This window comes from Octopus sinensis, linkage group LG25 (assembly GCF_006345805.1).
Source record: "Octopus sinensis linkage group LG25, ASM634580v1, whole genome shotgun sequence".
Lineage (NCBI taxonomy): Eukaryota > Metazoa > Mollusca > Cephalopoda > Octopoda > Octopodidae > Octopus > Octopus sinensis.
Genome location: NC_043021.1, coordinates 16,573,006 through 16,599,324, shown reverse-complemented (window position 1 = coordinate 16,599,324; position 26,319 = coordinate 16,573,006). Strand labels below are relative to the sequence as shown.

The following is a 26,319-nucleotide window of genomic DNA, read 5'->3' as shown; positions in this document are numbered from 1 at the left end:
GTAAGATATGTGTATACGCAGGTATGAATGTGTGTATGGATGTATGCAGGCATGCATCTTCCTTGTTTGTCATTTATTTTACACAACACCAGTGGGAGTTTTCGTTTCCTAATTGCAAAGATAACTTCAAAGTTTTTCAGTTTTGTATATTATTTAAGTAAGATATGCATATTTACAGGTATGTATGTATGTATGTATGTATGTATGTATGTATGTATGTATGCATGCATGTATGTATGTGTGCATGTATGTATGTATGCATGCATGCATGTATGCATGTATGTATGTATGTATGTATGTATGTATGTGTGTATGTATGTATGTATGTATTCATGTATGTATGTTTGTATGTATGTGTGTATGTATGTATGTATGCATGCATGTATGTATGTATGTATGCATGCATGTATGTATGCATGCATGTATGTGTGCATGTATGTATGTATGCATGCATGTATGTATGTATGTATGTATGCATGCATGTATGTATGTATGTGTGCATGTATGTATATATGCATGCATGTATGTATATATGTATGTATGTATGTATGTATGTATGTATGTATACATGTATGCATGCATGCATGCATGTATATATGTATGTTTGTATGTATATATGTATGTATGTATGTATGCATGCATGTATGTATGTCATTATTCAGTTTTGTTTCAAGATTTCTTGCCAATAGTGAAAGAGCTGGTTTCTAACCTAGATTCCTTGGAATTTCAACATCAACAGAGTATTTTTGCATGTATGTATCTGTGCAGTATTTGCAGTTAATGCATATGCAGACTTTTATGTATTGTTTTATTTATTTCTGTATGCATGTATGTATGTCATTATTCACTTTTATTTCAAGATTTTATGCCAATAGAGAAAGGGCCAGTTTCTAACTTAAATCCAAGGCTCATTCATTGGAATTTCAACATCAACAACAGGGTATGTTTCTATGTATGTATGTATGTATGTATGTATGTATGTATGTATGTATGTATGTATGTATGTATGTATGTATGTATGTATGTATGTATGTATTATGTAAGTATGTATATATGTAGAGAATTCACGAAAAAAACAAAAGACGAAGACAGGTGGTGTAGACAACAAACAGATGTATTAGTATAACACTCAGGAAGTGAAAAAGTCTTTAACATTTCGAGCCTACGCTCTTCCACAGAAAGGAACACAGAAAGGAACAAGGAGAGAAAATAAAGCATGTGTAGTGGTTACCAATCTATCATTGTATGTATGTATGTATGTATGTATGTATGTATGTATGTATGTATGTATTTATATGTGCAGAATTGTATGTTTTATCTATGTATTCTCATGCATATAGTTACCTATCTAGAAATGCTCATATATACTTAAATGATAAACTTCTGGAAAGTTTTACAGATTTTTACTGTTCCATTGATGGATTGGATCTGTAGTCTTTGAATTAGCTTTCTCCTTTCTGGTTTTGAGAAGCCTAATTTCTCAAGACTGGTATTTAGGCAGTGTGTTACACATCCCAGGGCCCCAATAATTACAGGTATAAACCTGAACTTCTTATCAATAGTTCAGCGTAGGTATTCTCTTTGCCTGTATGTATGTATGTATGTATGTATGTATGTATGTATGTATGTATGTATGTACGTATGTATGTATGCACACAAATACATGCATATATACATACCATCTGGTCTCAAAATATGTTATGTACTGATATATAATCCATTTGAGGAAAAAACTTGATTTTTATCGTAGCAATTTGATGACAATACACCCCTCACTCAAACACATACAAAAAGAGAGCGGGTGAGAGAGATAGGAAGAGAGAGAAAATAATACATTAATGGGTTTTTTTGTTTGTTGTTAATTTAATTTGAATTTACGATATCAATGACTTCAAGATTATTAATAGATTTTTTTCCAGCTCCAAAGTACGAATACCTATCGTTTACAACAGAGTGAGGGAGAAGAAATAAATATACATAGAGAGGGGGATAGAGAGTGGGAGAAGAAATAAAAAAAATAGAGAGAGGGAGATAGAGAGGAGAAGAAAGAAATAAACAGAGAGAGGGGAGGAGAGAGAGAGAAGGAAAAGAAAGAAATAAACAGACAGAGGGGAGGAGAGAGAGAAGTAGAAGAAAGAAAGAGAGAGAGAGGGGGGATAAAGACAGGGAAAAGAAATAAAGAAATAGAGAGAGTAGGATATAGAGAAGGAGAAGAAAGAAATAAACAGAGAGAGGGGAGGAGAGAGAGAAGTAGAAGAAAGAAAGAGAGAGAGAGGGGGGATAAAGATAGGGAGAAGAAATAAAGAAATAGAGAGAGTTGGATATAGAGAAGGAGAAGAAAGAAATAAACAGACAGAGAGGGGAGGTGAGAGAGAAGAAGAAGAGAGAGAGAGGGGAGGAGAGAGAAGGGGATAGAGAGAACGGGCGCGAGAGGGGAAGAGAGGGAGAGAGAGAGGAGAGAAAGAAAGACAGACGGGGAAACAAAAAGAGAGAAGGGAGAGTGGGAAGTGAAAGAGAGAGATGAAAAAGAAAGACAGGGGAGGGAGAAGAGAGGGGAAGAGAGGAGAGAGAGAGAAAGAGAGAGTGTGTTCTTTTTTGTGATTCGCTGATTTCGTTTCAGTTGTGACCCTGACATTATTTTATAAGCAACTCAGCTGAGATCAGCTGCATGTGATAAACGAAGATGGCTTCTGTTTTGGTTCACGTCGTTTGTCTTTAGTTATAAACATCTGAGAGTTTTTCTAGCGGAGAGGAAAAAAGGGATGAAATGTCAGAATCCGATCCTTTATTATTTAGGGAGCGCAATCCCAGCTTGTACAGCGAGAAATTGACGAATAAACCACCTTCGGTGATCCTCACCGACGACAATCATACATCGAAATGCAAAACGAGAACCTCCTGTGCTGCTATTTTAATTGTGGAGGCCTGTGAAAGAATTGCTTTTTACAGTCTTTTAGGGAACCTGGTGCTTTTTCTAAATGAGAACCCCCTTCACTGGAATGCCTACAATGCTTCGTCTCTTTCCTTCTATTTTCTGGGCCTCTCTTTTATTACTTCTTTGCTGGGGGGTCTTATCGCCGATACCCTCCTCGGACGCTTCAAAGGACTCCTGTTTTCCTTCCTCATCTATGTTATTGGTTATTTCTTCCTTCTTTTCGTCGCGGCACCGGTCCACAAAGATGGCAAGAAGAACGTCTTCTATAATTTTTGCCCCAGCCACACGCAAAACAGCAGTATGCACATTCCAAATCTCTTTGAAGAAAACTGTTCGATTCCTATTTTCTTCATTTTAACCACTGCTGCCATTGGAATCGGATTTTTCAAAGCTAACATCATTCCTTTTGGCGCTGACCAGGTACGTTGTATGTTTCGCATTTCACTAACACAAATTTTGGCGATCTTTCGTCTCTAGTAGACCTTTCCGTCGATTTCCGTAAAAAAACTTTTTTTTTTTTTTACATATGGGCTTGCGGGAACTTTTGAAGTAATATACATACATATACACATACACCGAGTAAAAATTTTCAGTTATCTCTTTCTTTCACACATTACTCTGTCTCTTCACACACACTAACAGAAGCACTTCACTTACACAACATACTGTCTGACTCCCACACCCCATCAAACACACACACACACACATGTCCATCAATGCTCCCCGTGCACGGTAACTTCAAAAGAACTTCCCTCGTCATACAATCGCTCTCTCTTGGTCTCTTTCGCTCTCATTACTTCAAAAGTTCCCGCAAGCCCATATGTAAAAAAAAATAAATTTTTTTACGGAAATCGACGGAAAGGTCTACTAGAGACGAAAGATTGCCCGCATTTTAATAACATAAATTTTAATTTCTAATATTGTTTCTAAAGACCAGGGCTTGATTTAATCGACCCCTGGACTACTTCTACCAAACTTATTAACTTTAAGAAGTAGAGGATTTAAAAAAAAATAATAAAAAATTTGCCGTATTTTGACTGCGAATTACAAAACAAACGGCGAATAAATAAATAAACACACCCGAATGCACACTGAAATCAGATCAGATCAGTCAAGCTAAATCTATGTCAACGGATTAAGGGCAAAAGTTAAACAAAACAAAACACTTCCTGTGTTTTTCTTTCGTCACTTATTCGAATTTGAAAACTGTTGAAGTTCCTTGTACATTTAGTTGTCAGTATTTCTTCGTTTGTTTGGTTTTCATTCCCAGTTAAAACACACACTCACAAGGGAACAGTAACTGTCCACACCTCGATCTAGATCCTTTTGCCTCGTCTCTGCTGGGCTTTCCACAGGACCTTTAAAACATTCTGTCAAACTAAACCTTCATACTATAAACCTACTGTATGTCCGGGATTTTAGCGTGGTCCTCAATTAGGCGTAGACACAAGTATATCCGGAATAGGGGATCTGTGATCCGTACTTGGCTGTTTAAGCGACTACCTATATATAAGCTTATATATCTGAAGTCTGCTAGGGAACAGTGACTATCACACATCAATCTAGTTCCTTTTGCTCGTCTCTGCTGGGCTTTCCACAGGACCTTTAAAACATTCTGTCAAACTAGACCTTCATACTATAAACCTACTGTATGTCCGGGATATTAACGTGGTCCTCAGTTAGGCGTAGAGACAAGTATATCCGGAATAGGGGATCTGTGATCCGTACTTGGCTGTTTAAGCGACTACCTATATATAAGCTTCTATATCTGAAGTCTGATGGGGAACAGTGACTATCACACATCAATCTAGTTCCTTATGCCTCGTCTCTGCTGGGCTTTCCACAGGACCTTTAAAACATTCTGTCAAACTAGACCTTCGTACTATAAACCTACGCCCTATATTAACCTTTTTTTTTTGTCATATTCGTTTAGAGCAAGTTGTTTTACACATATTACACTATTTTTTTTTTGTTTTGGTGCCCGGGTCAGCTCCTCAGACGCTTTCGGAACTTCCCGATGTGAATTTTCCGAGGCCTCTCCCCCACCCCCCTTTCGCGTGCGCGAATTTTTTTTTTCATATTCGTTCATAGGAAGTTGTTTTACACCTATTACATACATTTTTTTTTTTGATTTTCTGATATTTGTTACGCCCTATATTAACCCCTACTGTATGTCCGGGATATTAGCGTGGTCCTCAATTAGGCGTAGAGACAAGTATATCCGGAATAGTGGACTTTGCCTTTCCCCCTTTCAGGATCGATGAAATAAGTACCAGTCATGTACTGAGGTGGATGTAATCAACTTAACCCCTTCCCCAAAATTGTTGGCTATTTAAACGACTACTTGGCTGTTTTAAGCGACTACCCTATATACAAGCTTATATATCTTAAGTCTGCTCGGTCAGAAGTGACTATATTTACACACACACACACACACCATAATAACATCAAGGGTATTTGGAATTAGAAAGGGAAAACCATAACCATAAGGTATTCCTCTTTTTGCCCCTTAACAAATATTATGTGGGCCAGATATAGCACATATCCTAGTCGTGTTCCTTGACTATTCATATCAAGCGTAAAGGCGTAGCGTGGGTTTTTGCCACCCACATAACACTTTTGACTACAGGAAACACAACACATATAAAAGCGGTCACCTTCTTTGGTCCACTCTGCGCACCATCCCATGCTTGGCCACTTTAATAATCATGTGAAATTCGTTATTAAATAAACGGAAATCTATATGTGTACATCGTCTATTACTTCAACAAGTCCTTTGCAAATCACATCAATTGTTGCACGCTTTGTTATGCTGTATGTCGGATGCGTAATTGGTCTCAAAATATCACGGGTTGTAACTCGCACTACGCTGATATTTGGCCGTATTTAACGCCACAGCTTTGTTAGCTGATAAATAAGCTATAGTATATCAATCGTAAGTATTTATTTTAACAACGTAAACATGTTAACTTTAAGTGGCGTGCGCACAACAGACCTTGGTAGAGAAAATACCTCGGAAATAAACAAGATAGATTACGGAGTTATCAATAATGGAGATAAACAAGGCACGTTGTTAAAATGAAAAGGAGTAAATTTCCTTGACCTAAAGCATAGCAGTATTCAAGGGCTTTTAAGAATGAAACAATGATGGTGTCCAAGAGAATTTAGCAAGGCGGGACAACATTAATTTCGGGTTCTGGGACAATGGAGCGTATGGTGGTGGTGGTCGATGATCCAGTAGCGTTGGGTGTACAGATTGTCACAGAGGGTGATCACTGTAAGAGGGCGATGACCAAAACCTACTCTACCTCACTGAAGTCCCCTCAAAATTCAAGGATACTAAACTTATATTTAGGCAGTCATGATCCATTATAGGACGTTGTATTAGATTTCCTTCTGGATCCACTAGAGTTAAATATTGGTTTCAAATTTTGACACAAGGCCAACAATTTTGGGGAAGGGGTTAAGTTGATTACATCCACCCCAGTACATGACTGGTACTTATTTCATCGACCCTGAAAGGGTGAAAGGCAAAGTCAACCTCGGCAGAATCTGAACTCAGCACGTTAAGACGGATGAAATGCCACTCATTCTTTTGTCTGGTGTGCTAATGATTCTGCCAGCTCAGTGCCCTAGCTGGAGTTAAATATTAATTTTTCATGAATAATCCATACTCAGAGATTGTTGTGGAAGACTTGACATCACTGTGAGCTAAAAGAATGGACGGAGAGGGGATTCTTTGCAATTATCAGCCAGTAAATCTAACAGCTGTTGTCGTGTGAAAGATTATGGCCTCCACAGTTCATAATCTGTCGAAAGGATAAACGGACATTTAAAGGCACATAATCAGTTTAGTGATAATTTGGTTTAATCTCTGGCAGATCGATAATACCATGACTGATTAAGGGGTTTCATTAAGTTGCTAAATGTTTATAGTGAGGGGGTGCCATTGATGTGGTTTACTATCATCATCATCATCGTTTAACGTCCGTTTTCCGTGCTAGCACGGGTTGGACGGTTCAACAGGGGTCTGGGAAGCCAGGAGGCTGCACCAGGCTCAGTCTGATCTGGCAGTGTTTCTACAGCTGGATGCCCTTCCTAACGCCAACCACTCCGTGAGTGTAGTGGGTGCTTTTTACGTGTCACCGGCACAGGGGCCAGGGGAGGCTGGCGGCGGCCAAGATCGGTTGGTGCTTTTTACGTGCCGGCGGCACAGAAGCCAGTCAAGGATGTGCATGCTTATTAGCTTAAGTCTGCTTGGTCAGAGCTGACTAGAGTTCCCCACACAAACAGCATAGTAACATCAAGGGTACTTGGAATTAGAGGGAGAAAGCTATAATCATAAGATACCTTTCTTTTTACTCCTTAACAAATCTTAAGTGGATGGGTACAGTTCATATAGTAGTTGTGTTCCCTGGATATTTATATGAATTCCTGTGGCATAGAATGGGTTTTGGCTACCCACATTCAGAAGTTTGCAGGAGGAACTGAAAAATTAACATCAGAGTTATTCTTGGTTTGGATTGAAACCAGGAATTGTAACTGGGGAACCATCAACGGGAATGGATGTAATGAGTAGAGCCATCTTAAAGCGCGGGCACAGTGGGCAGTTGTTAGGGGGTCTCATAGGTCTACAGGTTCAGTTCTGATCTTTGTCTGTGGTGGCTTGCTGTCAATAAATAAACATTATACTGCCCAGTACATTGAATTGTCTGAGGGCCCTTATTGGTCTAGGAGCCCAGTTATGATCTATACATGTCTTGCTGTCATTAAATACTATAGCATCCAGTGCATTGATTACCCTGGGGTCCCTCATGGGTTTAGGGGCTCAATACTGATCTTTGTATGTTGTGGCTTGCTGTCAGGAAATACTATAGAGTTCAGTATATCGATTTGCTCAGGAGCCTATAATGCTGCTAAGATGACCCTGTAAGCAGGTTGTGTATTACAAGGGTCGGTACTTGGGCCCTTATTGTTTGTTATCTACATTAACAGCTTGCCCCCAGTGATTAGTAAGCATTCCTTTGTTTATATGACACCAAAAATATTTGGGAAAGTTGGACAAGTCCTTAATGTCGATAACAAACAACAAGGAACCAAACACTGACCCTTGTAGTACGCAACTTGCTGCTATAGGCTCTTAAGCCCTCTAGCATTTATTGACAGCAAACTACAACATAAATAGATCATAACTGGGTTCTTAGACTTATGAGAGTCCCCAGGCAAATCTTAATGGAACAGGATGTGAATGAGGTCTTGAAAATGGTTAGCAAATGTGACTAACCATTTCCAAGAAAAGGCAAAAAATCTTTAGTGGCATCAACTTCCATCAGATAAAACTGGAGGAAAAGCTGATGTCACAGGCTTAAGGTGATGATAGTACTGGAGGTGGCCTGTGACTAATATATTACAATATATATGTGTATATATTAATAAGCTAGTATATATATTAATGGAGCATGTACACATACACACACATATAGATAGATGGATAGACAGATAGATAGACTTACATACATACATATTTACATGTATGTGTATACATTCATGTATATACATATAAAGCCCAGTTCATAGTCAAGGCTCTGATGAAGCTGTAAGGTGTTGCTCAAGCACTCAACTATGAGTCCACTGTATCTTATGGCAGAACCAGCTGTAAGCTAATGAAGTTCATAAAATAATCGATTATTCATGTGTATTCTCTCTTTCTTATATATACTCATGTATGGTTAAGACTCTAAACTGCACCCAGTAGTGTGGTCCTGGTTTGGGAACCCTTGAGTTTTTAGGAATATAGAATCACATCTTAGCCCTGTTCAGCTCTACTCTGAACTGAAATAGTAGCGCCTGTCAGGGCCCCAGTTATGGGTTGTAACTAGCATGTAAACTGCTGGGAGTGAAGGACCCCGAGTTCTTGTGAGAACTTTCTTCTCGGAGAAAGTAAACTCGTATAATATATATATATATATATATATTTTAAAAAGTTAATCCAAACATGAAAACACCAAGAGAAAACACAACAACGCGAGGACGTGGAACAAATATAGTATTATTGGACGCTCAGGAAGGAAGGGAAGAAGGAGGGTTTTACGTTTCGAGCGGAGCTCTTCGTCAGAAACACAGGAAAAGGAAAGATCCAGAGAAGGGAAGACGGAGGAAAAAAAAATCGCCTCTCGGTCAGTTACGACAATGAGGGTTCCAGTCTGTCCGATCAACGGAACAGCTTGCTCGTAGAATTAGCGCGCAAGTGGCCGAGCACTCTACAGACATGCGTACCCTTAACGTAGTTCTCAGGGATATTCAGTGCGACACAGAATGTAGCAAGTTTGGTCCGTATAAAAGAAGGGGAGGAAAAAATCAGAAGTGCTGATGGTTATTGGTCATCTCCATTCTCTACCTCCGCCCAGCGCTGTACAACACTTTATCCACTCTACCACAGGAACTGCTTGGAACTGCTTGAGCACTTGACTCTAAGAGTGATCTAACGCGGTCACGTATTGACTTCCATCGTTTGTGTGTCACACACACACAATATATATATATATATATACACACACACATGTTGAAGTGTTGGTTGTGAGAGGAATAAACAAATCCCGAATACATACATAATTATACACTAATTCTCTCTTATTCTTTCTCTCTCTCTCTCTCCGTTACATACACACTCCCTCGCACATACACACACACACACATATGCATGTGCTTTATTTTGTCGGTGTCTCTTGAATATACTAAAAATACCGACTGAACAATAGCTACTAATTGTGGATCAGCAGCGAATCTTTCAAAGTAGACAATCATTGTGGCATCCACCCCACCTCACCCACCCAATACACACACATATATTCGCGCGCGCTCACGGTCGGTATGTATTCAGTTTCCTTCCATATAACGGACAGATGTCAGAAGACGTTTGATTTCACATGTAGGGCAGAAAAAATTCTAGAGAAACGCATGGAATCTACACACTCTGATGTAAGCCTGAGGTGGAAGGAAAATCGATGCTTGTTTACGAGTGTTTACCATATCGCGAACAGCATTCTAAGAGTCCGCCTGCTCGCTACCGCATAAACAACGTTCTAACAGTACATTTATTATGTCATTGCTCTCAAACTCAAATATACTGCTTAACCAGAAGCGGATTCTCACTCTCCTCTGTTTCAAAAATGTATGGAGGGGGGTGGGCGTGGAACTATGTGCGTTTGTGTCTGGCACGTGCTGTCAGTAATTACTCAGGGTCGGCGGCTCCCGGCGACCTTTAAGTGGTAAAACACAAAAAATATAAGCGAGACACAGGCACGCGACTGAGTTGAAGGCAGATTTATTTCTGCTTTTATAACACGTAAAGAAAGCGGGGCTTGTAGGAATGTACGCAGCACGTTTACTACAGCAGTACTATGCATAACTTAAATACCTATTTCTTTACTACCCACAGGGGCTAAACATAGAGAGGACAAACAAGGACAGACAAACGGATTAAGTCGATTACATCGATCCCAGAGCGTAACTGGTACTTAATTTATCGACCCCGAAAGGATGAAAGGCAAAGTCGACCTCGGCGGAATTTGAACTCAGAACGTAACGGCAGACGAAATACCGCTAAGCATTTCGCCCGGCGTGCTAACGATTCTGCAAGCTTGCTGCCAGTATAACTTAAATACCGAGATTGAAAAGCAGGGGCGAATTATGCCCACCTAATCTACAATATATATATATATATATATATATACACACACACACACATGTTGAAGTGTTGGTTGTGAGAGGAATAAACAAACCACGAATACATACATAATTATTCACTAATTCTCTCTTATTCTTTCTCTCTCTCTCTCTCCGTTGCATGCACACTCCCTCGCACACATACACGCATGTGCTTTATTTTGTCGGTGTCTCTTGAATATACTAAAAATACCGACTGAACAATAGTTACTAATTGTGGATCAGCAGCGAATCTTTCAAAGTAGACAATCATTATACCATTCACCCAACCACCCAATACACATACACATATTCGCGCGGCGCGCACGGTCGGTATGTATTCAGTTTCCTTCCATATAACGGACAGATGTCAGAAGACGTTTGATTTCACATGGAGGGCAGAAGAAATTCTAGAGAAACGCATGGAATCTACACACTCTGATGTAAGCCTGAGGTGGAAGGAAAATCGATGCTTGTTTACGAGTGTTTACCATATCGCGAACAGCATTTTAAGAGTCCGCCTGCTCGCTACCGCATAAACAACGTTCTAACAGTACATTTATTATGTCATTGCTCTCAAACTCAATTATACTGCTTAACCAGAAGCGGATCCTCACTCTTCTCTGTTTCAAAAATGTATGGAGGGAGGGGGTGGTGGGGGTGGAACTATGTGCGTTTGTGTCTGGCACGTGCTGTCAGTAATTACTCAGGGTCGGCGGCTCTCGGCGACCTTTAAGTGGTAAAACACAAAAAATATAAGCGAGACACAGGCACGCGACTGAGTTGAAGGCAGATTTATTTCTGCTTTTATAACACGTAAAGAAAGCGGGGCTTGTAGGAATGTACGCAGCACGTTTACTACAGCAGTACTATGCATAACTTAAATACCTATTTCTTTACTACCCACAAGGGGCTAAACATAGAGGGGACAAACAAGGACAGACAAACGGATTAAGTCGATTACATCGACCCCAGAGCGTAACTGGTACTTAATTTATCGACCCCGAAAGGATGAAAGGCAAAGTCGACCTCGGCGGAATTTGAACTCAGAACGTAACGGCAGACGAAATACCGCTAAGCATTTCGCCCGGCGTGCTAACGATTCTGCAAGCTTGCTGCCAGTATAACTTAAATACCGAGATTGAAAAGCAGGGGCGAATTATGCCCACCTAATCTACAATATATATATATATATATATATATATATATATATATATACTCTTTTACTTGTTTCAGTCATATGGCTGTGGCCATGAGAACACCACCACTTTAGTTGAGCAAATCGACCCCAAGACTTATTCTTTGTAAGCCTGGTACTTGTTCTATCGGTCTCTTTTGCCGAACCGCTAAGTTACGGGGATGTAAACACACCAGCATCGGTTGTCAAGCGATGTTGGGGGGGGGACAAACACAGGCACACTAACATATACACACACACATACATATATATATACATATATACGACGGGCTTCTTTCAGTTTCCGTCTACCAAATCCACTCACAAAGCTTTGGTCAGCCCGAGGCTATAGTAGAATACACTTGGTCAAGGTGCCACGCAGTGGGACTGAACCCGGAACCATGTGGTTCGTAAGCAAGCTACATACCACACAGCCACTCATATATATATATATATATGTATTGCATTTTATGCATAGTAATCAGAGTAACCTTCATAATTCTATGGAATTAGGTGCATATTTTGCCAAAAAAGGAAAATGTTGCTATCGATCCATTTTATTCAAAGTAGGCTCTGCTAACCTTGTCTACGAAGGCAGTACGTCCCTGGTTTGTATACATACATACACACACACATATATATATACCCTTTTATTCTTTTACTTGTTTCTGTCATTTGACTGTGGCCATGGAGCGTCCCCCTTAAAAGGTTTTAGTCGAGGAAATCAGCCCCAGGACTTGTTCTTTGTAAGCCTAGCACTTGTTCCATCGGCCTCTTTTGCCGACCTGCTAAGTTACGGTGATATAAACGCATTGCCAAGCGATGTTGGAGGGTGGTGGTGACAAAACACATAAATACATACATATATAGGGATCTAGCTTGACACCCTGCTTGAAATTTGAAACCAAATCCACGCCCTTGTTGCTTAGTTTGGTTTCAATATAATTGACTTGATCCCCTTCCCCGAACTGCCCTCGTGGAAAACATTTGAAATCATTATTATTGTTGTTGTTATCATTATCATTAAGACAGCAACGTGGCAGAATCGTTAGCACATTAGGAGAAATGCTTAACTGTATTTTGTCTGTCGCTACGTTCTGAGTTCAAATTCTGCCAAGGTTGATTTTTGCCTTTCATCCTTTCAGGGGTTGATGAAATAAGTACCAGTCAAGTGCTGTATTCCACTAGTCCCCTCCCCAACAAGTTTCAGGCCTTATGCCTATAGAAGAAAGGATCATTATTATTATTGCCAGCGCTGCCCTGACTGGCCTCGTGTCGGTGGCACGTAAAAAGCACCATCCGATCGTGGCCGTTTGCCAGCCTCGTCTGGCACGTAAAAAGCACCAACTACACTCACAGAGTGGTTGGCGTTAGGAAGGGCATCCAGCCGTAGAAACACTGCCAGATCAGACTGGGCCTGGTGCAGCCTTCTGGCTTCCCAGACCCCGGTCGAACCGTCCAACCCATGCTAGCATGGAAAGCGGACGCTAAGTGAAACGACGAACGAACAATTATTGTATGATGATAAAAATAAATTCCAACAAGGTTTGAAAATGTTCACACTCATGAAGGTGTTATTCACAACACTTAATGAGGCAGCAGCTGAAAGCAGAAACCTGTTAATGAGTAGTAGTAGTAGTAGTAGTAATCTCTATATATAAAAGTGAGGTTGTGTGGTGTCTGTCTCCTACGATTTAGATTCCTAACTACTCCCACATTTTGCGGTGCAGTTTAACCAAAAGCGAGTATCTTATAGTCGTGATTCAGATCGAGCCCTGCTGGGTATTAGCATGAGTCTACGATTTAAAAAAAAATTTACCATAACCTTTTTCCATTTTTTTGCTATTATATAAGGGAAGTAACTCTCTAAAAATGCTTATATAGTTATTTCCCTTACAAACCCGAGCAACGCCGGGCGATACTGCTAGTAATAATAATTATGATATCAGCAAAAAAAAAAAACCTTAGGAATGAGAACCCAGGTTGTGTTCAAAATTCTATCAGGACACCTGATGAAGGCTGCAGACTAAATCAGCCGAAACGTCGTGGTAACAACAAAACAAGATGAGGACACACATCCATCCAATGTAAATAATGTAAAGAATTCCTCATCTCCAAAATATAGAACAGATGTGATGTGTATCTGAAACTGTAGAAGGTAGAAATGTCACTACACACGAAGAAATTATTTATGATTCTGCGTCTTAAATAAGCCGTGTGTGGGTGTGGTATGGCAGAGTGATTAAGAAGCTTGCTTTGCAATCACAAGGTCACAGGTTCAATGCCACTGCATGGCAGCTTGGATAAATGTAATTTTCTATTGCTTTGGATCAATCCATACCTTGCATGTGTAAGATATATATATATATATATATATATATATATCATCATCATCATCATTTAGCGTCCTCTTTCCATGCTAGCATGGGTTGGACGGTTCAACTGGGGTCTGGGAAGCCAGAAGGCTGCATCAGGCCCAGTCTGATCTGGCAGTGTTTCTACAGCTGGATGCCCTTCCTAATGCCAACCACTCCATGAGTGTAGTGGGTGCTTTTTATGTGCCACCCGCACATATATATATATATATAGGTAGTAGAGTTAGAGGTTGGAATAATCGTCTGAAGGATAAAAGTATCCATTATACTACTGGTATAATTATCTATGTTGACCCTGGGCATATATATGCAAGCATGTTATGCTCATAGGATACAGGTGATGACAAAGATAAACATGGGTTTATCAGGAATCAAATTTAAAGTAAACAGAAAATGGAGAAATATATATGTATATGTGGCTGTGTGGTAAGTAGCTTGCTTATGAACCACATGGTTCCGGGTTCAGTCCCACTGCGTGGCACCTCAGGCAAGTGTCTTCTACTATAGCCTCGGGCCGACCAAAGCCTTGTGAGTGGATTTGGTAGACGGAAACTGAAAAAAGCCCGTCGTATATATGTATATATATATACATATATATGTATGTGTGTGTATATGTTTGTGTGTCTGTGTTTGTCCCCCCCAACATCACTTGACAACCGATGCTGGTGTGTTTACGTCCCTGTAACTTAGCGGTTTGGCAAAATAAACCAATAGAATAAGTACTAGGCTTACAAAGAATAAGTCCTGGGGTCGATTTGCTCGACTAAAGGTGGTACTCCAGTATGGCCACAGTCAAATGATTGAAACAAATAAAAGAAAAGAATATATATATGTGTGTGTGTATATAAATATGTGTGTATATATATATTTATATATATATGTGTGTGTATGTGTGTGTGTGTATGTGTGTGTATGTGTGTGTGTGTATGTGTGTGTATATATGTGTGTGTGTGTGTATATGTGTGTGTGTGTGTGTATATATGAAATATATATATATATATATATATAAGGTGTCACAGCCATAGCCTATACCAGTGTCGCATAACCAGACCATTTAAAAGGTACCTTTGAATCGTTGGGTGGCACAACGGGGTTGAGGAGACCTATTGAATCAAGTAAAATCAAAGCCAAAATCACGGTCAGAATCTCGATCAAAATGGAAATTGTAGTTGTGGCTGATGCCAGTGCTACCTGACTGGTTCCCCATACTGGTGGCACATAAAAAGTACCATCGGAACATGGTTGGTGCCAGCCCCCACCGCTCTGACTGGTTCCTTTGCTGGTGGCATATAAAAAGCACTATCTGAATGTGGCCAATGCCAGTGGTATGTAAAAAGCACTCACTACACTCTCAGAGTGGTTGGTGTTAGGAAGGGCATCCAGCTGTTGAAACACTGCCTGATCAGATTGGAGCCTGGTGCGGCCTCCTGGCTTGTCAGTCTCCAGTCAAACCGTTCAACCCATGCAAGCATGGAACACGGATGTTAAAGAATGATGATTATATAAAGATGATGATCATCAAGGCGCAGGAGTGGCTGTGTGGTAAGTAGCTTGCTAACCAACCACATGGTTCCGGGTTCAGTCCCATTGCGTGGAACCTTGGGTAAGTGTCTTCTACTATAGCCTCGAGCCGACCAAAGCCTTGTGAGTGGATTTGGTAGACGGAAACTGAAAGAAGCCCGTCGTATATATGTATATATATATGCGTGTGTGTGTTTGTGTGTCTGTGTTGTCCCCCCCCCCAACATTGCTTGACAACCGATGCTGGTGTGTTTATGTCCCCGTCACTTAGCGGCAAAAGAGACCAATAGAATAAGTACTGGGCTTACAAAAGAATAAGTCCCGGGGTTGATTTGCTCGATTAAAGGCGGTGCTCCAGCATGGCCGCAGTCAAATGACTGAAACAACTAAAAGAGTAAAAGAGTATATAAAGATTAGTGAACATCGGTGAAAGGTGATAACTCTGTCCATTATATTATAAATACATAACACCTTGCACTGTAATTGTAGTAGGTGCCAGCATGTCTGTGTAGTAATTCACTTCCCACCTGCTTGGTTTTCTGTTCAGTCCCATTGCCCCACATGTTGGTAAGCGTCTTCTACTAAAGCCCTGGACTAGCTAAAGATTTACGAGTGGATTTTGTAGACAGAAACTGAAAGAAAGCTTTCACATATGTGGCCAATGCCAGTGCCGCCTTGACTGGCTTCCGTGCCGGTGGCACGTAAAAAGCCCCATCCGAACGTGGCCGATGCCAGCGCCGCCTTGACTGGCTTCTGTGCCGGTGGCACGTAAAAAGCCCCATCCGAACGTGGCCGATGCCAGCGCCGCCTTGACTGGCTTCTGTGCCAGTGGCACGTAAAAAGCACCATCCGATTGTGGCCGTTTGCCAGTCTCGTCTGGCACCTGTGCTGGTGGCACGTAAAAAGCACCCACTACACTCACGGAGTGGTTGGCGTTAGGAAGGGCATCCAGCTGTAGAAACACTGCCAGATCAGACTGGAGCCTGGTGCAGCCTCCTGGCTTCCCAGACCCCGATCGAACTGTCCAACCCATGCTAGCACGGAAAACGGACGTTAAACGATGATGATGATATGTGTAAGTGCCATATAAAAAGCACCCAGCCCACTCTGTAAAGTGGTTGGTGTTAGGAAGGGCGTCCAGCCATAGAAACCATGTCAAAATAGACACAGAAGTCTGGTGTAGTCTTCTACCTGGCCAGCTCCTGTCAAACCATCCAATCCATGCCAACATGGGAGGAGTAGGGTTAGGGTTAAACCAGTGCTACTCAGTCGTGGTCTGCAGACCGGTGCCAGTCTGCGAGCCATCAGCTGCTGGTACACAGTGAGTTTCCAGAGAAGAAAGAAACTGAAAGAAGCCCATCGTATATATATGCGTGTTTGTGTGTATGTGTTTGTCCCCCTAGCATTGCTTGACAACCGATGCTGGTGTGTTTAAGTCCCCGTTACTTAGCGGTTCGGAAAGAGAGACCGATAGAATAAGTACTGGGCTTACAAAAGATTAAGTCCCGGGGTCGAGTTGCTCGATTAAAGTCGGTGCTCCAGCATGGCCGCAGTCAAATGACTGAAACAAGTAAAAGAGTAAAGAGTATTATAAAATGCTTGTGTAATATTTGTTTACAATATAAACATAAGATTTTTTTTTTAAATGTCAACTTTTGTGATACAGTTCTGTATTTAAGAGATGAGGAATTATATACATTTGACAGATATTTGTCCTCGTCTTGTTTGGAGGATATATCAGCCAAAATTCTGTGTTAACAACAAACAAGATGAGGGCAAATATCTGTCAAATGTAAATAATGAACTTTTATCATATTCATTATATATATTGTTTTCGGTATAAGTTAATATTACTAACAAATATTACCGGTCCCTGGCACACTGGTAAAAAAAAACTGCTGGTATGCCACATCAGGTCGTTTGAGAAGCACTGTGTTAACCCTTAAGTGTTCAAATTAATATGTCAGAAGTAATCCTTATTTATTCACATTTAAAAAAATTTATCTGGTATTATCTTGTAGCATCAAGATTTGAAAGATGTAATTGTTTATTTTTAGAATGACATTGCAGGGTAGGTGTGAGATACTGGTTCTGGCCAGTTTGAGCATAAAATGAGTAGAATATATGGGCCGGATATAGCCGGTTTAAACACTAAAGGGTTAAACGATGATGATGATGATATATGCTTGAATATGTGTGTGTGTTAGAACTCAGTGTACACATGTGATAGTTGTAAATGAGTGTCACTGTCATACAGGCAGTGTCGTTCATTTACAGTCATTTGTGGAAACCTGTCTGGTTACAGGGAAATATTACCTTGCTTGGAAACAAGTGAGGATTAGTGACAGGAAGGGCATCCAGCCGTAGACGATACACCTCAATGAATTCTGTCTGACCCATGCAAGGCGCAGGAGTGGCTGTGTGGTAAGTAGCTTGCTAACTAACCACATGGTTCCGGGTTCAGTCCCACTGCGTGGAATCTTGGGCAAGTGTCTTCTGCTATAGCCCCGGGCCGACCAATGACTTGTGAGTGGATTTAGTAGACGGAAACTGAAAGAAGCCCGTCGCATATATGTATATGTATATATATATGCGTGTGTGTGTGTTTGTCCCCCTAGCATTGCTTGACAACCGATGCTGGTGTGTTTATGTCCCTGTCACTTAGCGGTTTGGCAAAAGAGACTGATAGAATAAGTACTGGGCTTACAAAGAATAAGTCCCGGGGTCGATTTGCTTGACTAAAGGCGGTACTCCAGCATGGCCGCAGTCAAATGACTGAAACAAGTAAAAGAGTATGCGCAGGGTAAAATCTCTTGAAATACAACACTGCAAAAACAATCAAATAAGAAAAATGAAGAACTTCATAATATAATCCATTTTTATAGCCAGGCTTGGCCAGGAACTTTCAGGACTCCCTTTTACGTTAAAGGTATGCATGTCTGTGGAATGTTCAACCGCTCGCATGTTAATTTCACGAGCAGGCGTGGGAGTGGCTGCGTGGTAAGTAGCTTGCTTACGAACCTTGTGGTTCCGGGTTCAGTCCCACTGCATGGCACCTCGGGCAAGTGTCTTCTACTATAGCCTCGGGCCGACCAAAGCCTTGTGAGTGGATTTGGTAGATGGAAACTGAAAGAAGCCCATCGTATGTATGTATATATTTTTTTTTTTTTTGTACTTGTTTCAGTCATTTGACTGCGGCCATGCTGGAGCACCACCTTTAGAGTGGTGAAAGAGTACAGCAGGGATCACCACCTCCTGCCGGAGCCTCGTGGAGCTTTTAGGTGTTTTTTCGCTCAATAAACACACACAACGCCCGGTCTGGGAATCGAAACCGCGATCCTCCGACCGCAAGTCCGCTGCCCTAACCACTAGGCCATTGCGCCTCCATATATATATATATATATATATTAATCAAAATAAAAACATGATGCAAAGGATTTAGCGGTACATATGTTTTGGGCCTTTATTAGACGGTTTTATAACAATGCATAATTGATGTAAATGTGTGTCTATAGCCTTCTTCAGCTGCGTATAATTACTACTTCAAGGACATGTATTACATTATAAGTTTTACGTTGGGGATGCAAATCCTCATAGTCGCGTACGATAGTGGGGCACCAACACAAAATCGAAGCTTCCATCCCGTTTTTCACTCGATATATATATATATATATGTGTGTGTATGTGTGCGTGTAAATGTTGGTTTGTTCCCCACATCATTGCTTGACGACTGATGTTGGTATGTTCAGTTCCCCGTTAACTTAGCGGTTTGGCAAAAGAGACTGATAGGATAAGTACTAGGTGACAAAGAATAAGTCCTAGGGTGAATTTGTTCGACTAAAGGCAGTACTCCAGCGTGGCCACAGTCAAATAACTGAAACAAATAAAAGATATACATGGCGCGAGAGTGGTTGTGTGGTTAAGTAGCTTGCTTACCAACCACATGGTTCCGGGTTCAGTCCCACTGCGTGGCACCTTGGGCAAGTATCTTCTACTATAGCCTCGGGCTGACCAAAGCCTTGTGAGTGGATTTGATAGATGGAAACTGAAAGAAGCCCGTCATATATATGTATATATGTGTGTGTGTGTTTGTCCCCCCCCCCCACAACATCGCTTGACAACCAATGCTGGTGTGTTTACGTCTCCGTAACTTAGCAGTTCGGCAAAAGAGATTGATAGAATAAGTACTAGGCTTACAAAGAATAAATCCTGGGGTCAATTTGCTCGACTAAAGGCGGTGCTCCAGCATGGCCGCAGTCAAATGACTGAAACAAGTAAAAGAGGAAAAGAGAAAGATATATATATATATATATATATATCATCATCATCATCGTTTAATGTCCGCTTTCCATGCTTGCATGGGTTGGACGATTTTGACTGAGGGCTGGCGAACCAGATCTGGCAGAGTTTCTACAGCTGGATGCCCTTCCTAACGCCAACCACTCTGAGAGCGTAATATATAAATATATATATATATATTTACATATTAACACATACATACATACACACACACATACACACACACATATATATATAATTAAGATTATATACACTCTGAGAGTGTAGTATATATATATACTTACATATTAACACACACACACACACACACACACACACACATATATATATATATATATATATATATATATATATAATTAAAATTCAGTGGTATAAACTGCACAGCTCAAAGTTAGTTGAATAAAAAGTAAATAAGTAAACAAGGATGTCCAGGTATTAATGTCGACCTCAGCAGAATTTGAACTCAGAACGTAACAGCAGATGAAATATCACTAAGCATTTCGCCCAGCATCCTAACAATTCTGCCCACTTTTTCCTCAGCCCTATATGACCAACAATACCGGATTTGCGAAATAAATACTGTCTCAAGTCCTGGACTTCACCGGGCCAGTTATTCAGTTCCCATGCCATATAAGTAACCAAGACCGCAACACTCCTTACTGAACAGGATGCTGATCTGTTGCACAAACTCTTGAGTGGATTGTAAAATGAAGAGTTTTGTTCAAGAAGACTAGAGGCAATGGCCGGAAATAAATGCTGTCTATCTATTATCTAAACCAACTAACATGCAAGAAAGAGTTAAAATCATTATGATAATGTTAGATTTTCCTGTGGTAGCGATATTGTGTTAAATATTATCAAAATCGAAATTGAAATCTTTCAACATCAATGGAAATTGTAGCTGAGATACCAGTGCCGGTGGCACGTAAGAGAACCGTCCGAATGTGGCCGTTGCCAGCGCCGCCCCGACTGGCCTCCATGCCGGTGGCACGTAAAAAGCACCATCCGATTGTGGCCGTTGCCAGCCTCGTTTGGCCCCCGTGCCGGCGGCACGTAAAAAGCACCATCCAATTGTGGCCGTTGCCAGTGTCGTCTGGCCCCTGTGCCGGTGGCACGTAAAAAGCACCATCCGATCGTGGCCGTTTGCCAGCCTCGTCTGGCACCTGTGCAGGTGGCACGTAAAAAGCACCCACAACACTCTCGGAGTGGTTGGTGTTAGGAAGGGCATCCAGCTGTAGAAACACTGCCAGATCAGACTGGAGCCTGGCGCAGCCTCCTGGCTTCCCAGACCCCAGTTGAACCGTCCAACCCATGCTAGCATGGAAAACAGACGTTAAACGATGATGATGATGATGATGATTCTTTATAAGTACATTCGCATTGGCTGTCACACCAACCAGCATCCGGTTAAATCCTGCAAAATTTGGCTCAGTGTATCTGTTCTTGATATGGAATAATCAGGAACTAAATTTGACATTGATAGTAATTACAATTTTTTTTTTTCTCTCTTTGTTATGTTTTGTTTTGGTTCTTATCAGGATAGAAATTCATTCTATAAATAAATATTATCTGTGTACAGTGTCAGAAAATAGTTTATGTACCTTGTAATTATATACAAAACATTTGATGGAATGTTTAAAATGTATGTATTTTCATATCCTCGAAATTTAAAATGGTGTGTTTAAATTTATTAAGACCAAGGTTGAGAAAAAAATGGTCTTTAATGGATGAAAAATAATTTTTGAATTAAAGGAATATATAATAATTTAAAAGATCCTGAGAATTCTGGATCTGATATTTCTGAAAGCATCACTTTCTTTCTTTGATCTCTATGTCAGTGAGAGTTTGATGGATTTGCTCCCACAAGGCAATGTTACACACATAACACACACACACATATATATATATATATATATCATCATCATCATCATCGTTTAACATCCGTTTTCCATGGGTTGGACGGTTCGACCGGGGTCTGGGAAGCCAGGAGGCTGCACCTGGTTCCAGTCTGATCTGGCAGTGTTTCTACAGCTGGATGCCCTTCCTAACGCCAACCACTCCATGAGTGTAGTGGGTGTTTTTTACATGCCACCGGCACAGGTGCCAGAGGAAGCTGGCAAATGGCTACGATCGGTTGGTGCTTTTACATGTCACCAACACGGACGCCAGTCAGGTGGCGCTGGCATCTGCCACGTTCGGACGGTGCTTTTTACATGTCACCGGCACAGGTATCTTAAGTACAATTTCCATTTGATTTTTATTTTGATATATATTTTATATCAGAGGAAAAATCAAAACCAAGGTAGAACAAATATCTTAAGTCATTTAGAATAAATTTAATTAAGGTAAGGTGAATTTGAAGTCTTACAGCCGTTTCTGGGATAACCCAAGTGGTAGGTTAGCACGTCCATGTACTGGGTATTCTGTCATCAGAGACAAGGTATGAATATTTTAGACGGGGGGAAATTTACAGTTTACAAGAAATAAAATGCAGAGCTTATAAGGGATAAAACAGAAGAATAAAGAGTAAAAGTAATAAGAATATATATTTCTTCATTGCCTACAAGGGGCTAAACACAGAGGAGACAAACAAAGAGATTAAGTTGATTACATCGACTCCAGTGTGTAACTGGTACTTATTTAATCGACCCTGAAAGGATGAAAGGCAAAGTCAACCTTGGTGGAATTTGAACTCAGAACGTAATGACAGACGAAATACCGCTAAGTATTTCACCTGGCGTGCTAACGATTCTGCCAGCTTGCCACCTTTAGTAAGAAGAATATAGGCAGGAGAATAATGTTCACAAGTCCTCTTTTCCCAGACAATATGGACATTGGTCAGTATTTCCATGAAGGTACAGGTCTTTAGTTAAAATCCCAGATAAATACTGCCTGGATTTACTTGGGATTTTAACTAAAAACCAGTAACCCTCATGGAAGTATTGACCAACGTCCATATCCTTCTGTATAGGGTTTGTTAGGTAAATATGGTAAATAAAGGAATAAGCTGCTATATCATCATTGTTATGATGATGATAATGATTATCATTTTAATGCCCACATTTCCTGACTTGCATTAATCAGACGGAATTTGTTATGGTAGGTTTTCTTCAGCTGGATGCCCTTGCTGTTGCCAACCTTTGCCTGTTTTCAAGCAAGGTAATATTTCTCCATGGCTGGGCATGTTTTCACAGAAGATTGGAAAAACACCATTCGAGTGTGATCATTACCAGCATCGCCTTACTGGCACCTGCGCCGGTGGCATATGTAAAAGATTCGAGCGAGATCGTTGCCAGTGCCACCTGACTGGCCCTGTGCCGGTGACACGTAAAAGCACCCACTACACTCTCGGAGTGGTAGGCATTAGGAAGAGCATCCAGCTGTAGAAACTCTGCCAGATCAAGATTGAAGCCTGGTGCAGCCATCTAGTTTGCCAGCCCTCAGTTAAATCGTCCAACCCATGCTAGCATGGAAAGCGGACGTTAAACGATGATGATGATGACTTTACTACTATCATGTGACATCAAGGCAAAGGAACACAAACACACGCACACATGCATATATACATACACACACGACAGGCTTCTTTCAGATTCCCTCTACCAAGTCCAAGAGGCACATGGCTTAGTGGTCAGGATATTGGACTCACAATTGTAAGATTGTGATTTCAATTCCTGGACTGGGTGATGCATTGTGTTCTTGAACAAGACACTTCATTTCATGTTACTCCATTCCACTAAGCTAGCAAAAGTGAGAAGTCCTGCAATGAACTGGCGTTCTATCCAGGAGGGGGAATATATACACTCCAGAAATCAGGAAACCAGCTTTATGAGTCTATCTGACTTGGGGAATGAGTTTTATCTGGGTTTTTTTGTATCTACTAAATCCACTGACAAGACTTTGGTTGGCCCAGGGCTATAGCAGAAGAAATTTGTCCAAGGTGCCACACACTGGTTACTGAACTTCACCCTTACAGCCCTCCCTGCACCTCATATGTCAGACAAAATCCACTGTCCCTGTACTTTAATGGTATACATGTTGCATAATTTAAATTTGGATATTTATTAAACTGAATCATCTAAAAAAAAATAAAAAATTTTTTTCTGTAATTCTAGGTTCAAAACAATTCACCTGTGAACATCAGAAGTTTTTTCAATTGGTTCTACCTGTCTTTGAATATTGGTGCCTTCATCGGTCTTGGAGTGCTGACTTTTATACAGCAATATTTTTCCTTTTTCTATGGTTTTGCTGCAGCTCTTGGAACACTGGTATTGGGATTCGTTGTATTTGTTGCAGGTGAGTTTGTACTTGTGTGTATGTGTATCATCATCATCCTTTTACATCTGTTTTCCTGCTGGCATGGGTCAGACAGTTTGACCACATCTGCAGCAGAGGAAAGAGTCCAGTGACTATCTTGCCTAAGTTTGCGACCTTAAAACCAACAACATAATTAGGAAATCAACAACATAATTAGGATAGCTAATGAACTTTAGGAAAGGTATGAAATAAGAGCTGATATAGATCTCTCCCGAAGGAGCAAAGGTAAAATCTATTTATCAGAACAACAGAAATAAAACTGTACCTGTTCATTGAGAAGATAGTACATAGAAAAATACAAGAGAAAGAGGACATCTATAGCCTATTGATAAGGGGTTTGCAAATCCAGTCCCCAAGATACACTTTCAGTTTCATACTTATTATTATTGGAGTAACAGGCATACATACCATTGTGTTTGGAGCAAAGTTTGGCTGAACTTGGGATCTTGGGGAGAGAATACAGCTCCTTAACTGGTAGACTACAAATGACAACGATATCTGAGACTATAAAAATCTGCAAGACTATTCTCTTTCTCTTTCTCTTTTACTTGTTTCAGTCATTTGACTGTGGCCATGCTGGAGCACCACCTTTAGTTGAGCAAATCGACCCCAGGACTTATTCTTTGGAAGCCTAGTACAAAAGAGACTTATCGGTCTCTTTTGCCAAACTGCTAAGTTACGGGGACGTAAACAACACACCGACATCGGTTGTCAAGTGATGTTGGGAGACAGACACACAAACACACACACACACACACACACACATTCGCATATATATATATATATATATATATACGCACATATATATATAACAGGCTTCTTTCAGTTTCCATCTACCAAATCCACTCACAAGGCTTTGGTCAGCCTGAGGCTATAGTAGAAGGCACTTGCCCAAGGTGCAATGCAGTGGGAATGAACCCGGCACCATATGGTTGGTAAGCAAGCTACTTACCACACAGCCAAAAGGATGTTGAACAAAACAAGACACTTTCCCTCACAACCTTGCTACCAAGCAGGTGGCTGGTCAAAGTTTATTCTAAATGAAAAAGAGAAAGAGAACATTGATACATATGATATAATATATACTTTCTTTTTTTTCTTTTTGTGTGATGCATTGTATCTCAAGCACAAACATAGAGCTATAAATAACAGCATATAAATGCCGAGTCGAGAAATCCTTTCGGGTAGAAAAAGTCAAAGGCTACCTTTGGGACTTTTCTTATTTCTTCACTGCCCACAAGGGGCTAAACATAGAGGGGACAAACAAGGACAGACAAAGGGATTAAGTCGATTACATCAACCCCAGTGCGTAACTGGTACATAATTTATCAACCCCGAAAGGATTAAAGGCAAAGATGGCCTCGGTGGAATTTGAACTCAGAACGTAAAGACAGACGAAATACCCATTTCTTTACTGCCCAGAATGAGCTAAGGACAGACAAACGGATTAAGTTGATTATATCGACTCCAGTGCGTAACTGGTACTTATTTAACCGACCCCGAAAGGATGAAAGGCAAAGATGGCCTCGGCAGGATTTGAACTCAGAACGTAAAGACAGACGAAATACCACTAAGCATTTTGCCCAGTGTGCTAATGTTTCTGCCAGCTTGCCATCTTTGGGACATTTCTATCCAGGAGGGTTTTTCAATACAATATTTTTACATGCTAGTTTTACCTGATATATCTCCTCAAAATTTCATTACTCTCATAATCCAATGTTCCAAAAAAAGAATTATTTTACCTTCTCTCGGAAGTTCATATGGCATCAACAATATATATATGTATGTATTAATGCATGTTTGTATGCATATATGTATGCATTAATTGATAGACTACAAATGACAATGATATTTGAGACTATAAAAACCTGAAAGACTATCTTAATGTTTAAAGGATATTGAACAAAACCTGATACCTTCCTTCACAACCTCGCTACAAAGCAGGTGTATGTGTATGAGACCAGCAACGACCTTGACCATAATTTCCCAGG

The 26,319-nt window shown here is 40.6% G+C and overlaps 1 protein-coding gene across 1 annotated transcript in view; it reads left to right on the top strand.

Annotated features, from left to right (window-relative positions):
• The first annotated feature begins 2,603 nt into the window (after positions 1-2,603).
• LOC115224463 (solute carrier family 15 member 4-like) overlaps positions 2,604-26,319 on the top strand; it is a 40,454-nt gene continuing 16,738 nt past the window's right edge. The window contains exons 1-2 of the mRNA XM_036513430.1: positions 2,604-3,355; positions 24,127-24,307. Coding sequence (XP_036369323.1) covers positions 2,768-3,355; positions 24,127-24,307 — 769 coding nt within the window. The 5' untranslated portion in view covers positions 2,604-2,767. The remainder of the gene's footprint in view (positions 3,356-24,126; positions 24,308-26,319) is intronic.